Raw genomic sequence first — 18,106 nt, forward strand, 5'->3', positions numbered from 1 at the left:
TGATGCCTCCAGTGTTGTTCTTTTTTCTCAGTATTGCTTTAGCAATTCGGGGCCTTTGGTTGCCCCACATGAATTTCAGGATTGTTTGTTCTGTTTCCGTCAAGAATGTCATTGGGATTCTGATTGGGATTGCACTGAATCTGTAGATTGCTTTGGATAGTATGGACATTTTGACTATGTTTATTCTTCCAATGTGTGTGCATGGAATCTCTTTCCATCTCTTTGTGTCATTATCTATTTCTTTCAATAATGTCTTACAGTTTTCATCGTATAAGTCCTTCACTTCCCTAGTTAAATTTATTCCTAGGTGCTTTATTTTTTTTGTTGCGATTGTAAAAGGAATTGTATTCTTCAGGTCTCTTTCTATAAGTTCATTATTAGAGTACAGAAATGCAACTATTTTTGTAAGTTGCTTTTGTACCCCGCAACTTTGCTGTAGTTGTTATTATTTCTAATAGTTTTCCAATGGATTCTTTAGGGTTTTCTATACATAAGAACATGTCGTCTGCAAACAGTGAGAGTTTCACTTCTTCACTCCCTATTTGGATTCCTTTTATCCCTTTCTCTTGCCTAATTGCTCTGGCTGAAACCTCCAGTACTCTGTTGAATAAGAATGGTGATAGTGGGCATCCTTGTCTTGTTCCTGTTCTCAGAGGGATGGCGTTTAGTTTTTCCCCATTGAGTATGATGTTGGCTGTGGGTTTGTCATATATGGCCTTTATTATGTTGAGGTGATTTCCTTCTGCCCCCATTTTGTTAAGAGTTTTTGTCATAAAAGGCTGTTGGATCTTGTCAAATGCTTTCTCTTCATTTATTGAGATGATCATGTGGCTTGTATTCCTCATTTTGTTAACGGGGTGTATCACATTGATTGATTTGCAGATGTTGAACCATCCCTGTGTCCCTGGTATAAATCCCACTTGATCATGATGTGTGGTCTTTTTGGTGTATTGCTATATTCGGGTTGCCAGTATTTTGTTGAGGATTTTTGCACCTGTGTTCATCAGCGATATTGGCCTGAAGTTTTCCGTTTTTGTGTTGTCCTTGTGAGGCTTTGGTATCAGAGTGATATGGGCCTCATAGAATGTGTTAGGAAGCATTCCATCATCCCTAACTTTTTGGAATAGCTTGAGAAGGATAGGTGTTAAGTCCTCTCTGAAAGTTTGGTAGAATTCCCCAGGGAAGCCGTCTGGTCCTGGGGTTTTATTCTTTGGGATGCTTTTGATTACTGTTTCAATATCTTTACTTGTGATTGGTCTATTCAGATACTATGTTTCTTCTCGATGCAGCTTTGGGAGGTTGTAAGAGTCTAAGAATTTATTCATTTTCTCTAGATTGTCCATTTTATTGACATACAGTTTTTTGTAGTATTCTTTTATAATCCATTGTATTTCTATGGTATCCATTGTTATTTCTCCTCTTTTACTTCTGATTTTGTTTTTCTGAGCTCTCTCTTTTTTTCTTTGTAAGTCTGGCTAGGGGTTTGTCAATTTTATTTATCTTAAAAAACCAGCTCTTTGTTTCATTGATCCTTTCCACTATCTCTTTGTTTCAATAGCATTTATTTCTACTGATTTTTATTATTTCTCTCTTTCTGCTGACTGTGGGCTTTGTTCTTCTTTTTCTAATTCAATTAGGTGTAGTTTGAGATTGCTTATTTGGGGTTTTTCTTGTTTGTTAAGGTGAGCCTGTATTGCATTGAATTTCCTTCTTAGTACGGCTTTTGCTGCATCCCGTATGAGTTAGTATTGTATGTTTTCATTTTCGTTTGTCTCCAGATGTTTTTTGATTTCTCCTTTAATTTCTTCAGTGACCCATTGATTGTTCAATAGCGTGTTGTTTGGTCTTCACATCTTTGTCGCTTTCTCAGCTTTTTCCTTATCATTAATTTCTAGCTTTGTACCATTGTGATCTGAAAAGATGCTTGTTGTTATTTCAATCTTCTTAAATTTGTTGAGGCTCACCTTGTTTCCCAACATACAGTCTATCCTTGAGAATGTTCCATGAGCACTTGAGAAGAATATATATTCTTCTGTGTTTGGATGGAGTGTTCTACATATGTCTATTAAGTCCAACTGGTCTAGCTTTTCATTTAATTCCACTGTTTCCTTGTTGATTTTCTGTCTGGATGAGATATCCATTGATGTGGGTGGAGAGCTGAGGTCCCCTACTGTTATTGTGTTATTATTAATATCTTCTTTTAGGTTTGTTAACAGTTGCTTTATGTACTTTGTGCTCCTGTGTTGGGTGCATAGATATTTACAAGTGTTATGTCTTCTTGATGGAGTGTCTCTTTGATCATTATATACTGCTCCTCTTTGTCTCTCTTTCCCTGTCTTATCTTGAAGTCTACTTTGTCTGATATAAGTATGGCAACACCTGATTTCTTTTGTTTGCCATTAGCTTGGATTATCATCTTCCATCCCTTCACTCTGAGCCTGTGTTTGTCCTTGGAGGTGAGATGTGTTTCCTGGAGGCAGCGTATTGTTGGGTCTTGGTCTTTAATCCATCTCGCCACTCTGTCTTTTCATTGGAGAATTTAATCCATTTACATTTAGGGTGATTATCGATATATGAGGACTCAATGCTGCCATTTTGTTACTTGTTTTCCAGTTCTCCTGCATTTCCTTTGTTCCTCATCCTGTGTATTTTGGTCTACCAGTCAAGTTATGTATTTTTTTATGTTGTGTTTCTTTGTTTTCTCCTTATTTATTGTTTGTGTCTCTGTTCTGCTTTTTTGTTTAGTGGTTACCATGAGGTTTGTATTCAAAATCTTGTGGATAAGACAGTTCCTTTTCTGATCGCCTCTTATTTCTTTAGACTAAACTGATTCAGTCCCTTACCTCTTCCCCTCCTAACTTGTTTTTCTCACATCTTATTCCATCTTGTGTTATGAGTTTGTGGTTAAAATGACAAGATTATCTTTGTTTTTCGTGTTTTCTTTCCCTTTCTCTGTAATGCTATACTTGAGTATTTGCTGTCCTGCTCTGATTCTGTCTACCTATTTAGCTCCTTACTCTGTGCTTTGTAACCCCTTTCTCCGTTTTGTTTTTTTTTTTCAGGTATGAGGGCCTTGAGGATTTCTTGTGGGGGGAGGTCTTGTGGCTGCAAACTCCCTTAGTTTATGTTTGTCTGGGAAAGTGTTTATTTCTCCATCATATCTGAAGGATATTTTCTCTGGATAGAGTATTTTTGGCTGAAAGTTTGTCCTTCAAAGATTTGACTATGTCATTCCAGTCTCTCATAGCCTGTAAGGTTTCTGTAGAGAAATCCGCTGAAAGCATGATAGGGGGTCCTTTGTAGATTATTTTCTTCTCCTTTGTTGCCCTTAGTATTCTTTCTTTGTCCTTCACTTTTGCCAGTTTCACTACTGTATGCCTTGCAGTAGGTCTTTTTACATTGACCTATTTAGGAGATCTGGCAGTCTCTTCCACATGGATTTCCATCTTCCCTAAGTTTGGGAAGTTCTCTGCTATTGTTTCTTTGAACAAGCTTTCTGCTCCATTCTCCTTCTCTTCTCCTTAAATACCTATAATTCTTACATTGCATTTCCTAATTGAGTTGGATATTTCTTGGAGACTTTCTTCATTTCTTTACAACCTTAGTTCTCTCTTCTCTATCTGGAGCATTTCAACATGTCTGTCTTAGATTATGGTGATACATTCATCTATGATGGCCACTTGAGCATTCAGGGAATCCATATTTTGTTTTATTTCTTCCATTGTGTCTTTTATCTCTAATATTTCTGATTGATTCTTCTTTATAGATTTAATCTCTATTGTGAAGTAGCTCCTGAACTCATTGAATTGTTTTGAAGTAGCTCCTTTTAACTCGTTGAGTTCTTTGATGATAGCTGTTTTGAATCTTTTGTCATTTAGATTACATATTTCTGTATCCTCAGGACCGATTTCTGGGTACTTGTCATTTTCTCTCGGGTCTGGAGATCTAATCTAATATTTGATATTGCTAGAGGCAGTGGCTCTGGTTTTTTTTTGTCCATCCTGGTGTTATTTGGTCGCAGTCACCACCTATCGCCACTAGGTGGGGGTCAAGAGCTGCTTATTCTGTGCCCTCTGCCTTCAGCCAAGATCCCAGGTGCTCCAACCAGTTCTGGGTGGGAGGGGGAGGGGTGCTTTGTCCTGTGTGCTTTCAGGGCTTTCTCCCTCTGTTCTTGCTATCTGTTCTCCTGGGGTGTTGGCTTCATAAGGTCACCCCCTGCGAAGGTTTTCACCCCAGTAGAAGGCTTCCTTCTAGGCTGCATGGGACCACTGGGGATTCTTGATGTTCCCAAGAATGAACATCCCCTCTTCCATTCCTTCCCTCTGGGAGGCCTCCCGTGGTCCCAGATCGCACTCTTTAAGGGGAGGGAGCAAAGTTTTCTCCTACCCTGTTCCACCTCCTCCAAGGGGGCCTCCAGCCTCTCCACCCTCTGTATGGCTGCATGAGTCTCTCCAATGTTTTTTGCATTGTGTTTGGATGTCTTCTGTTGGAGTATGAATGTCCTTTTCATTGTATGTTTGAGGGGAGAGATTACTGGGGAAGCTCACTCCACCATGATGCTGACATCACTCACTCTGGATGTGTTTTTTGTTTTTTAATAACACCTTATTGAGATATAATTCATTTGCCATACAATTCATCATTTATAGTATACAATTCAATGACTTCTCGTATTTTCAGAGTTATGCAACCTTCACCACAATCAATTTTAGGACATTTTCATGACCCCAAGAAACCCTGTACTTATTAGCAGTCATCTTCCAATCCCCTCATCCCTCCCAGCCCTGGGCAACCATTAATCCACTTTCTATTTCTATATTTCGCCTATTCTGAACATTTCATGTAAGTGGAATCATACAACTTGTGGCTTTTTGTAACTGCCTTCTTTCACTTAGTAAAATGTTTTTAGAATTCATCCATGTTATAGCATATATCAGTACTTTGTTTCTTTTTATTGTCAATGATATTTCATTGTACAAAGATGCCACATTTTCTTCATCCATTCATAAGTTGATGGATATATGAGTTGTTTCTACTTCTTGGCTGTTAAGAATAATGCTGATATAATATCTGTGCACAAGTTTTTGAGTGGACATCTGTTTTTATTTCTCTTGGGTATATGCCTAGGAAGGGAATTATTGGATCATGTGGTGATTCCATGTTTAATGTTTTGAGGAACTGCTAAGCTGTTTTCCATAGTGGCTCTATCATTTTACGTCTGCACCAACCTTGTCTTTTAATTCCAACAGAAATGGGACAGCATTTCTTTGAATTTGCCCCTTATAGGATCTAGCTGGTAGCACAATTTCCAGAGATTATTTTTGACAATTTTTGAATCTGTTAACAAAGCTTTATTGAGCGTTTGTTACATTCATAGCCCAAGTCTGCAAAACAGACTCTCTGAACATTTTCCCCCTGGGATGGATAAATGAATGAACATTAACTAAGTACCTATTATGTGCCAGTTATTGATTCATGTCTTTCTCTTGGCAGCCTCCCGGGCCCAGCAAGGAGAGGTAATGAGGTTAGCATGTCGTTTGGATCCCAAGACAAGTTTCCAGATGGCTGGGGAATGGCTAAAGTATCAGCTCTCCACTTCTGTTGATACTGGGTCCATTAACTGTGAGTTGTTTTATGTCTGAACCTTAGTGAAGTATTGTATCATATCAAACTGCACATAGGAAGCAACCTTTCTGAGCTACACTTTAGAATGATAGTGTTCAAAAATAGCTCTGCTCACCCCACAATTTCATCTTACGGAGTGAGCCTTTTTAGTTGTATACACAGAGAAAGCAGAAAACACTAAATTTTTTATCTTTTTAAATTAGGGTAAAACCATGTCCCTATCAGTTTTGTCTTCATTTTTCTTTTCTAACAGAATCAACCAATTGTTTGTTGTTGATTTTATCACTTCACTTCAGGTAGCATCTTAACAAATGGCATGATGTAACTTTTTAAAGCTTTCCAACCAAGTTCTTGCATTACTTGGTTGGAAAGCTTTATTCCTATTAGTACTCCTAAACTCAGAAAGAATGTCTTGTCAGTCAGACATAACAGCAGTATGGGGACTTCCCATATAACTCAGCCACCTCAAAGACTTTGGGAAAGGCCACTTTATATTAAATCACAGTAACCCCCCTCTAACCAAATGCTTAAGCCGGGTAACTTCTCCATACTCCATCTCTTCTGTCTGTCGTCTTATTAATGCATGCTGTGGGTGACAGGATCAGTAAAGCAGGAGGGGGGCAACCCCGCAGCAGACTTGTTAAGTTCGCGTGCTACACTTCGGCTGCCCAGGGTTTCGCCAGTTCGGGTCCCGAGTACAGACCTAGCACCCCTCGTCAGGCCACGCTGAGGCCGCATCCCACGTAGCTCAACCAGAAGGGCCTACAGCTAGAATATACAGCTATGTACTGGGGGGCTTTAGGGAGAAAAAGGGAGAAAAAAAAGAGAAGATTGGCAACAGATGTTAGCTTGGGTGCCAATCTTTAAAAAAAATGCAGTCTCAGCCCTTACCCCAGACCTACTATTCAGAAAGTTTGGGGGTGGCGGGTAGAATATGCATTAAAGGAGAGGGTATAAGTCACTGCTTTAGAAAAGTTCCATGTTAATGGTCAGTTACCAGGTACGCTACTTACTTGAAATTCATGGGATTCAACGTTCAGCTTTGTGTATTCACAATTGACTGTGAAGGTCCCCAGTATCTAGTAACTGAATGGTTGCAGAGGTCCAGATATGCTGCACCAAAATGAAGCTATTAAACGGGAGTACTGTATGGAAGCGAGAGAAGTAATTTGAAAATCTTTATGCCTGTGCCTCGCTGTTTGAGTGATGTGCTTTGATGATACTTGGGACCTTGGAGGGTGGCACAGTTCTGTAGACATTGCTCTTGCAATTGTCATGAGGCTGCTGGACGTGAAGCAGCGTTTGGTATCTTATATCAATTCCTTGTTGGAAGGATTCTTTGTGGTCTCAGATGTCTTAGTTATTTATATTCCCATGGACAAATTATAAAGCGGGGATGGGAGAAATTAATTAATGTTTATCAATTGCTTCTAATTGGCCATGTAAATGTAAATCTCATTCAATACTCAAAATGGTTTTACAGACAAGGCTCACAGGTGAATTCAGGCAGCTCATCGTTAGAGGTGGACGCAGGGTAGGGAGCCCTCTCTGCTTTTTGTTCTTTTCTTTTCCCAGGCTGTGAGGGTTTAGATTACTCTGTTCCTTCAACTGTGAAATTACCAAGTGTCTCTAAGACCCCACTATTTCTCTGTGTCTTTTGTGATCCTGCAATGTTGGTAAGTGTGTGTGTTTTAAACTCTGTTCCCCTACAGCTGGAACTGGAGAAGGCGGCCTCTGCTCTATCTTCTCACCTTCATTTGTGCAGTGGGAAGCCATGACTTTTTTTTTGGAGAGCGTGATAAACCAGATGTTTCGAACACTAGATAAAGAAGTAAGTAACTGTTTCCCATGCTGATTGCATGATGATTTTGATCTTTTGAAAACTGGCAAAAGGATAGGAAAATCTCTGGATGTGCATCTTACAGAAGAGGAAACTGAGATTCAGAGAGGTTAAGTAACATTCTCAGGTTTAAATAGGTAGTAAATAGGAGAGCTGGGACACAAGCTCAGGCCTCCCTGACTCTAAGCCCTACAATGTTTAGTATTCATTTTAAGGGGATAGTAAGACGAGCCTGATAGTTCAGTGAACCACAGATGTAGGATAACTGTTGTAGGGAGGACAATGATGGAAACCTTGAATTGGAAAATTTTAAGAGAGATTTGTCACTAAGCATCCTTTTCAGTTTGTGGCAGATAGACCAGAATATTCATGTTGGCTGATCAGTGACCCTCTTCACTGAATAATCTTAATAAATAGGTCTTATTTTTTTGTACTTCATGTCACCTATCACCGTTCTCTTATTACATTAGATGAAGCTCTAATTAATTGGGTAACAGTACACACCATTAACTACATTAATTAGATTAAAATAATTGGATCACTCAATTTGGGGTAATTATATCTTAGTATATTCTAGATTAGTTGTAGAAAAGAACCCTTCTAAATCCCTTGAAGATAAGTGAGTTATAGTGCTTTTTCTTACAAGTGACATATTAACAAATTAGATCTCAGGATCAACTTTGTCTGCTTTTATATTGATCCATTTCAGTTTGAAATGATGGCATTTTGAGTTTGTTCCAAAATCTAGATGGGAAACCCTACTTGGATCTGGCATTTTTTACTAAGTTAGCCTTTTTTTCAGGTTTAGAGGAAACGTGTCTAATAGAGTAAGTGCAGCAAATCAAGAAAGCCCCTTATTAAATCAAAGGAAATGGCCCTGCTGTTTCCTTTCCTGGCATTTTTTAAGTTAAACACCTTAAATAGATCCACATATGTGGGTGTGATCATACTTGAAGGCAAGAGAATGAAATGGTCAGGGGTAGTCAAGTACTTGTCTTTAAGATGTGTGAAAGTATTAGGCAGTTTTAGGGGGTGCGTGGTGCCTAGTTTATTGTAGGCTGTATTTTGTAAAAAGTCCTTGAATATGATATTTGGTTATAATACCAAATACTAATTGGTCAAAAGGTGCAAAAACAGTTTGGGGTGTATATAGGGGAAAGATTTGGGCTGGGGACAAAGCATAGGTAACAGTTGGAAATTTGGTAGGAGTCAGGGGGAACAAACAGAACTCAACTCTTTCCTCAGGAGAATCCCAGATGGTAGTATTTAGGCTTGTTAATGGCAGAGTAAACCTCTGACTCTAAAACCTTTTTTTCTTCACCAAAATGAAATGAATTGGAATGAAGCATTCCTAGTTAGGGGAGGTGAGTGTTTGGTGAATATATATACATATGATGAAATTACTCACCTACTTGTTAATGAAGCTGTGACATTACATATCCCAGAAATGTGCATATGATAGATGTCAGCCTGTTACGTTCCCACTTGCTGCTATCAATTTCTGACTCTGCAGAGTATAGCCTAGGCCACTGGTTTTGCAAACTGCTCAGTGTCTGCCCTCAGTCACCACCCTCACCCCAGGGTTAGTCAGAGCAGCTCAGCTTTTAGCATGTGGAATAGTTTGACCAAGAGGTTCCTTGGCTGAAAAGGTGGAAAAACTCCCCATCTGATGCATTGCAGCATAAGCTGAGCTGGTGTTTCCAGTAGTGTGCATCCAAGAACATTGAGTAGAGCCTTGCTTCAGCAGCTTTAGCAATGCATTAATGTCAGGGAACAGCTTTGGGGAACAAAAGTCACATTTTGAAGAAGATGAGGTTGATTTGCTTCAGTAAAATGTACAGCTACAGTATTTTAAAGCAGTATGGAACTGGCATTAGACACTGCCCACTGGAACAAAATAGCCCAGAAACAACCTGGAGCATATATAAGCATCCCAAACAAATCGAGAAGGATTGGGTCATTTAATAAATAGCATTAGGGAAAATTAACTGGGGAAAGGTCCGTAAGTTTAAAAACAATGAAAGTAATCCCAAGAAAAATTAATGGATTTAACTACATATTTTCTTAACTTGTTAAATAAACTTTAAAAGGCAAACTTGGAACAGTATTTGCAATAAATATGAATGGGATTGATAGCCTCATTATAAAAAGTTTATGTCTCTTAAACAGTGCTTATAGAGTACAATTGATAGCACAGCTTTGGAGAATAATTTGGCACTATCCACTTGAAGATGCATAGCCTTGCAATCCAGCAGCTCTACTCCTAAGGCTGTGCTCTGAAGAAACTCTGTGTACTAGTAAAGAAGTCTTGTGTGTTAAGCCTAGAAAAAACCTTTAATGTCCACCAATAGATTGTATAGAATAGATTGTGATGTATTTATAGAGCAATGAAAATGATTGAGGGTTATACTATGAATAAGGGTGATAGCGCATAAACAATGTTGATCCCAAACAGCAAGCTACAAAAGTAAACATACCATACTGTGTAGTTAGGGATATGTACATTTGTGGCACTAGTATACAGAGATGAAGGAATCTGTGAAATTGTGAACACCAAATTCAGGAAAATGGACACCTAGGGCTGCAAAGGAGGGAATGCACACAGAACAACCTCTGTATTGTAACATTGTACCTCTCAAAGTGGTCATGGAGAGGCTTATTAAAGTATTGCTTACACCTTTTTAAAGGCCTGGAATTGTTCACAATAAAATTTTGTTATAAATTGATAAGAAAAACACTAGACCCAATGGAGAAATAGACAGAAGATATGATCAGATAATATATAGAGGAGAAACTAAAGTGGTAGCAGATATTTTAAAAATTCAGCCATATTAGTAATCAAGAAATGCCCATTTAAATAAAGTCATTTTTTTACTTACTATATAAGCAAAGGTTTTAGGGTATAAACTCACTGCTGCTAAGAACATGGTAAGAAAGGCACGTTGATGGATAGAGAGTCAATTTATACAGGCTATAAAGAGGAAAAGCAGCTTGACTTAGAAGTATTTATACCTTTTGACCCAATAATTACAACCGTCCCTAAAAGTCTCTTATTTAAATGAAATAATTGAAAATGTAGCCAAAAACATTTTTGCAAAGATGTATATTAGCATTATTTACAATAGTGAAGAACTGGGAACATTTTCAATTTCTAGTAGTAGGAAATGCTACATCCGTAAGATGGTACATGGTGCCATCATTTATGAACATTTTTAATAACATAGGATAATGGTTAGAATTTTAAAGGTTAAAAAGCAGCAGTATATAAAACCATATCTGGCAACCTACTATGTATTTATGAAGTAGAGTCTAAAGGAAATTTAGCTAAAAGTAGTTGTCAGCCATGTCAACCTCCTTTTCATGTGTGTCTTTTCATTTCATTATAGGAAATTCCTGTTAATGATGGAATAGAGCTATTGCAAATGGTCCTGAACTTTGACACCAAGGATCCCCTCATCCTGTCCTGTGTCCTCACTAATGTCTCAGCACTCTTTCCTTTTGTCACCTACAGACCAGAGTTCCTGCCCCAGGTCTTCTCTAAGGTAAACTCCATCTCCTTTGTAAATTTTATTTTGGCATTTCTAAGCTAATTATTTTTTGTAACTGTTTTTGAAAGTGTGTGAGACAAGTAATAAACAGACAATGATTTATTCGTTTATCAAATGCTTACTCAGTACTTACTGTGAATCAGGTACCATGCTGACGGAAAAGCCTCACCCTTTAGGGGTGCTCTGTTTGGGAAGAAAGTCACATAAATAGATGTACCTACATGGCATTGCAATTAATTGATGTGTACAGTGAGAAATAGAAAAGAATACCAAAAGGAGGGTATCAGAGTGTGCTATCGGAGAACTGGGAGGAGATTTTATGAGGTCATTGTGGACAGTTTTTGGGCTTCCAGTTTAGGTGACTAGGTGAGTCATGGAGCATCACCTGAGTGAGTACTGGATTCCGTAGGAGTGAGGAAGGGAAGGGAGTGATTGTGTTTTGGAATACTGTGTTTGAAATACATGTACAACATCCAGGTGGAGACACCTCACAGTAAAATGGCTATTGGAGGTTAACGGTTCAGACTCTAGAAGATTATGAGATAAAATTAAGGCTATATCATCATAGAAGTGCTAGGAGTAGAGGTGAAGCCCTAGGAAAGAGGATATGTATGTAGAGTTAGACATGGGACTGAAGCAGGGAATCCTGGGGCTCACCATCACTGGGGGAGGAGGGCAAAGAAGAAGCCCCCAAAGAAGAAAAAAGAGAGAGCCAGAGAAATGGAGAAAACGTTGTGTTACAAAGGCCATAGAACTTCAAAAAGGTGGACTCATTTGTTGCAACAGAAGTTCTCTAAGAATTGGAGAATGTCCACCAGGTTTCTCGATTGGACCTGTGTTAGAGTGTCCTTCCATCCCGGTGACTGGGGCAGCCATCATCGTGCATTGAGTCAAAGAGTAAATGAGAAGTTACGAAATGGAATCAGGGAGGGTAGATTACTCAGCTCTTAATAAAACGTGGAGAAGGGAGTGGTGTCACCATAGCCGAGTGCTTGGAGGATGGCATGGATTGTTCTGGGATTCTGTAACCTTTATCTTTGTAAAATATTTGATGGTAAAATTGTGAATCTCAAGCCTCTCACAGTTATCTGAGAAAGTGAACATCTGAAACTTTGTAAATTGAAAGGCCTTTTGTTACCATATTGTTTACACTTTGGGGATTTTCTTGGAAACTTTATCATAACTGCTGTTTAAAATACTTTATGTATTTGGTACTGAAGAGTGACCTTTTTTTCCTTCCCCTTAGCTATTTTCATCTGTCACTTTTGAAACTGTTGAAGAAAGTAAGGTAAGACCATGAATTCAACAAATTCTAACTTCTTGAGAGCAAAAGTATGAATCCCTAACACTGCGTCTAGATTTTTTCCTCAGTAAAGGGGTAGTGAAGGCAGGTGATGGTCAGAAGATAGGGTGTTTGCGCTAGTCTGGTGCAACCAGTCAGCATGGCAATTCATGGGGACTATAAATGTCACTCGGTTGTACTCTCACAGTTGGGAAAACTGATGGTGAATTTGCCTCTGAAGGAGATATTTACATGATTCTGTGCAGCATCTGCAAGTTATATTAAAAGTGACTCCACGTTTGTTGACTGTTTCTTCCCAGGCCCCCAGAACCCGGGCAGTGAGGAATGTGCGGAGACATGCTTGTTCCTCCATCATCAAGATGTGTCGGGACTACCCCCAGCTCGTGCTGGTAAGCCAGTGGCCTGGCCAAGCAGCCACTGAGACCTATCGAATTTGGTTACATTTCTTTGTAAATCCAGCCCTGATTATACCTCATATAAGGGAAAGCTGAGAACTGTAGCTTTGCTTAGAATAAGCATTGTTGAGTTGTGTCTTCTTTCTCTCCTACTTAGTAGTGGAGTGAAAAATGCAGTTATATTCCCTCAAAATGAATAGTTCTCTTGCATATGGATGACCAAGTTTTCCCCATCAGCGTATACCTCCTTATTGTGCTATGTGATGTTCTTATCTACTGCTGCCAAATGCTGTGCCTAATCTTGAGAGAAGCCAGATGCAAACCTCAAGCTGTTTTTGGAGGGTTTCTATAAGAAATTTAGCACTACTCCAGATTACAAATTAACCAGAAATTTCTTCTCTGAATACACAGCAGTTGTTTGTCTCCCTATATATATAGAACAAACTGATCTTTGTGAAGATACTATAAAAGTGGATGTAGAGAAAAGACAAATTGTTCTCGCAGTTGTAGTTTGGGAACGTGCAATTACCCAAATACTCCAGACAAGAACCACCTTCTGCCTAAACTGCCTTGCTTGTTCAGGCAAAAGAAGAGTGTTAGGACTAAATTACTAAGTGACAGTCTTATAGGGCTGACCTTCCTGGGAATGCCTTGGTCCTCTTTCCACCTTCCTTGACCCACCTCTCCCTGCAAATCAGACCTTCACCACCTCTGGTTGTTTTTTCTTTGTAATCTGCAGCCCAATTTTGACATGCTTTATAACCATGTGAAGCAACTCCTCTCCAATGAGCTCCTCCTGACACAGATGGAGAAGTGTGCCCTCATGGAAGCCCTGGTTCTCATTAGCAACCAATTCAAGAACTACGAGCGTCAGAAGGTGTTCCTAGAGGAGCTGATGGTGCCAGTGGCCAGCCTCTGGCTTTCTGAAGACATGCACAGGTTGGGGAGATCTCCTGCCCCTGCCCCTCGGTGCACTTGAGCACCCACTCTATTTCAAGATCTGTGCCCAGGGTGGAGTGTAAGGATACTGAGGCATAATGGCACTATCAGTGATAGCTGGGGGTCTCTTAAAGCAGTCTTGTATTCTAATCCCGGAAAATAGCACCGTGTTGTACAGAGGTGTAGGGAGTAAAAAAGGATAGTTTGTGTTGGGAGGCCACAGAGCGAGTCCTGCTGTGATGTCTGCGTTGCAGCACCAGCACATGTAAAGAGATGAGAACAGCCCATAGGGGCCACACAGACACTCATTTGTTCCCACGTGGCATTCTCAAGCTTGTACCCTTTTTGACTCTTAAAGTGTTGATAATAACATTCAGAAGTGGAAAGAGAAGTTTAAACTTTGAAATGACAGCTGATAATATGATTACAATCCTCTCACTGTAGCAACTTCTCTTTGGGGCCCAATAATCATAGCTTATTAGCTTCTGTGGAAGAAATTGTCCTTGCTTAAAATCCTGGTGTAACTTGTCTTTCCCCCTCCAACCTTCAGAGTGCTGTCAGATGTTGATGCCTTTATTGCCTATGTGGGTGCAGATCAGAAAAGCTATGACCCAGGCCTGGAGGATCCCTGTGGCTTAAACCGTGCACGCGTGAGTAAGCCTCTCCTGGGAATGGGAGGTTGCATTGGCCACGGGTAGGAGTAGGGTGCTGTCATTTGTCGAGTGTCTTACAGATTTATGTTTTTTTCTGTCTGAGTGAGAAGTCTGGGATTCTCCACTCCCTAAGCTTCTCCTTTCTTTTCTTCTTTAGTCTTGAATTCTTGAGTTAGTTCCCACAGCAGAGCCAACAGTCTTTTCTATGAAGTCTTTAATTTGGCTTTAAGAATCTCTAAGTAGTTCTGAAGGATGAAGGTGTAATGAGGAAGTAGGTCAGAACTTGGTGAGCAGGGTAAGTCCTCCCTGCCATTGCTCTCTGGCATATAAAGTTCTAAATGATAGCCCAACTTGCAAACCTGAGATTTTTCAGTTCTTTGCTGTTCAAATAAGCACTGTTCCTGGCTATGTTATGGCAAAAGTCGTATTAATTAACCTGGCAAGAAGTAGATTGGTTGAGAGTATCATGAGTAAGGATTAGGGCAAAAGCTGTCAAGGCCGGAGCTGGAGGGTACAAGGTCAACTCAAAAACAGGATGGAGTGTTGGGAGTCTAAACACTTGTTTTGAAGCATGTCCATGCTGCCTTCTAGTTGGGGTCCTGCAAGAGGATCGCTGCAGCCTCTGCAGGGACATCCTCATGAAAAGGAAGCTGCTAGATCCTACCACTGGTCCTGCAGATGGCAAGGAAAGAACCCCTCTTGGACTTACAGGAAGGACCGGGGGTGGGGGTCTTTTCCTTTTCTCTGGCCTCTGTATCACTGTTGCCGTTACCTTGCATAGATCTAATAGCACTTTTGTCTTTTCTTCCCCTTTTATGCTTCCCTTTCATTTTCATGTTCCTCTATAGATGAGCTTTTGCGTGTACAGCATTCTGGGAGTTGTGAAACGAACTTGCTGGCCCACCGACCTAGAAGAGGCCAAAGCTGGGGGATTTGTGGTGGGTTACACGCCCAGTGGAAATCCAATCTTCCGTAACCCCTGCACAGAGCAGATTCTGAAACTTCTTGACAATTTGCTTGCCCTTATAAGGTGAGTCGGAATAATGGTTCTTCTCTGTTGTTTTTTTATTTTTTTACCTTAAGAATCTCAAAAGTTTAATCTGTGTATATTTCTTCAGATCATGGTAGTGGTAAATGAAGGATTAGGTACTGTTTCTTTCTAGAGGGAGTCTCTTGTTTTTAAAAATAACATTAGCTCTCACTTGCGTAATTCTTGAGTTCCAAGTGAACACATGGGGGCTAATCCCAAAATTCCCTTTCTCATTTTGAGTCTCTTCTAAGTTCTTCTTCTACTTCTTTATACTTCATCCCTACTTCTTACTTTAAGCTTTATTTGGTCTAAATTTTTGCCACTAAAGGAGCTATTCGTTGGGAACAGGACAATTGCTTTCTGTTGTGGCGCTTCTCTGGGTGGTATTCAAAGGAGCTAACCTGAATTTATCAATAATGACTCTGATCTCAAATGGACCAAATATCCAGTGGCTAAACCTGCCAAAGAAAGGCATGATCCGTGCCTTTCTACCTCACTTTCTTAGGTCTTCTCAAAGCCGAGTCCTCAGACCAACAGCATCAGCAGTCACTTGAGAGCTTGTTTGAAATGCAGAATTGGGGTCCCACCCCGGACATATTAAGACAGTATCTGCATTTTAACAAGATCCTGGTGATTTGTGTGCACATTAAAGGTTCAGCATCACTGTTATAAATCACAAATGGAAGTAGGCCGAGTCCAGGCTTGTTGGTTCTTGATGTGCGTTTGATGATTCAGGGATGCTCTCTGCAGAGAGAGAGAGGCTTTGGATAGAACTCAGTTCTTACTGGCCAAGGCAAATGTGATTGCTTTTTATATCTCATAGTGTTTCTGAGTTACAGGTTAGAGCTCTGTTCAGTGCTTTTTGGCTTCTTATCCAGGGTGTAAGAATAAAGTCTCAACTGGGCAAACCAAATTACTCATGTCTCGGGGATTTTCTGCTGGCAACAGACACCCTAGATCATAAGCTTAAGAATCAAAGGTTGTAAGTTAATGTTGACCTAATTGGAGGACTACAGTGTCTGAAAGAGTTGTCATTGTAGACGTGTCTGTGGAAACAGGCATATTTTGTTTTGATTTCAAAAGGAAGAAAGAGATCCCAGTAAAGAAGTATGGCGTGCATATTTAGAGGGTAATAAAATAGTTAGTCAAGGAAAAGTTTGTTTCCATATGGATGTTTTAAAACCAAAAGCTTCTTTTGTAGCTTAGAGAAATGTTAAAGTGATGAAGTCAGATTGAAGCACACTCCCTGAGCGGGACTCTTTAGGCCTGTGGCCAGGGTCCATGTGATGAGAACCCAGACCTGGAAACGAGGTTCATTCCCAGTTCGGTGAGGAGAACAATATGATTGTCATCTTTCTATTTTCCTAAGAGTTCAATGCTTTTGGGAAATCCCAAAGTCAAGCAAAAGGTATTTTGGAAAATGTTGACCGTAGTTATAGAGCAGTTTGATTCTTTGAGTAGTGTGCAGCTGGAGCTATTAGAATTTTGTCTTGTTTTGGAGTAAATTTTATCTTGAAGTATAATGTAAGGACACAAATCTATGAAAGAAAGGACATGAGTTACCACTGCTTATAGAGGAATTTTCACAAAGTTCACACATCCGTATAACCAGCACCCAGATCAAGAAACAACCTTAGCCAACACCTCTCAGTCATTACCTGCCCCTCAAGGCCAACCACTGTTCTTTTAGCATTCGGCTTGGTTTTTTGAGCTTTAACACATGGAGTCAGAAGCATGCACTTGTTCATGTCTGGCTTCTCTTGCTCAATATTGTGTTTGTGAGAGTCATCCATGTTATTATTCCATATAGTTGTGGTTTGTTCCTTCTCATTGCTTGTATGGTTATTTCATTGTGTGAATATGCTGTAACATCCATTTAGCGTAGAGGGACTTTTGGGTAGTTTCCAGCATTGTATTATTACAAATAGTGCTGCTGGTAACATTCTGGTAAATGTCTTTTGGTGTATACATAATTTCTGTTGGGTAGGAGTGGACTCCTACATGTAAGAGTAGAATTCCTGGTTGATAAGGTATGCATATTTTCAATTTTCATAGAGAGAACCAAACAGTTTTCTAAAATGGTGTACTAATTTACATTCCCACCAATAATGTATTGGAACTGTGAGTTTTAACTCTTATAAATTATCTGATAAGCAAAAAAAGTGTCAGAGCTGTGCTATCGAATATGGTAGCCACTAGCCACACGTGGCTGGGTATTGAGCACTTGAAATGTGGCTAGTCTGAATTGACATAAGCTGTAAGTATAGAATACACACCAGATTTCAAAAACTTAATACAAAAAAATGCAAAATATCATCAATAATTTTTTAGATTGATAACCTGTTGAAATGATGATTTTTTGATGCGTTGGGTTAAGTAAAATAAGATTAACCTGTTTCTTTTCACTTTTTAAGTTTCGCTGGCTAGAAAACTTTAAATGGTTTATGTGGCTTACATTATATTTCTGTTGGACAGTGTTGTTCGTAGTGGGTTGGATGGAGGACAGATGTGGGGAGCAGAACTCTCTGGTTCTCAAAAGGTGCATTCTCATCATCTGTTTAGAATGATAACAGCTTTTTGGTTAACTGTAAGTTTGTTATATTGTTTCCATATATTTTCTATATTTTTTATCAAAATCTTTCTATGTGTAAAATCTTGTTTAGCGTAGTGATTATACTCTTAGCTGGTGATACAAAGAATATTTCAGATAGGTACAGATTGTACAAAACTTAAAACTTTCATTACTTGATTGTCGTTTTCTTTGCCAAGCAAT

General features: G+C 39.5%; 1 protein-coding gene across 2 annotated transcripts in view; it reads left to right on the forward strand.

Annotated features, from left to right (window-relative positions):
- The window catches only part of XPO5 (exportin 5), a 55,657-nt gene that overhangs the window by 14,743 nt on the left and 22,808 nt on the right, over window positions 1-18,106 (forward strand). For both annotated transcript variants that reach the window (XM_014837436.3, XM_014837438.3), the window contains 8 exons: window positions 5,494-5,622; window positions 7,338-7,456; window positions 10,852-11,007; window positions 12,260-12,301; window positions 12,616-12,705; window positions 13,451-13,650; window positions 14,201-14,300; window positions 15,152-15,333. In XM_014837436.3, the coding sequence (XP_014692922.2) occupies window positions 5,494-5,622; window positions 7,338-7,456; window positions 10,852-11,007; window positions 12,260-12,301; window positions 12,616-12,705; window positions 13,451-13,650; window positions 14,201-14,300; window positions 15,152-15,333 (1,018 nt within the window). The remainder of the gene's footprint in view (window positions 1-5,493; window positions 5,623-7,337; window positions 7,457-10,851; window positions 11,008-12,259; window positions 12,302-12,615; window positions 12,706-13,450; window positions 13,651-14,200; window positions 14,301-15,151; window positions 15,334-18,106) is intronic.

Source organism: Equus asinus, chromosome 8 (genome assembly GCF_041296235.1).
Source record: "Equus asinus isolate D_3611 breed Donkey chromosome 8, EquAss-T2T_v2, whole genome shotgun sequence".
Taxonomy (NCBI): Eukaryota; Metazoa; Chordata; class Mammalia; order Perissodactyla; family Equidae; genus Equus; species Equus asinus.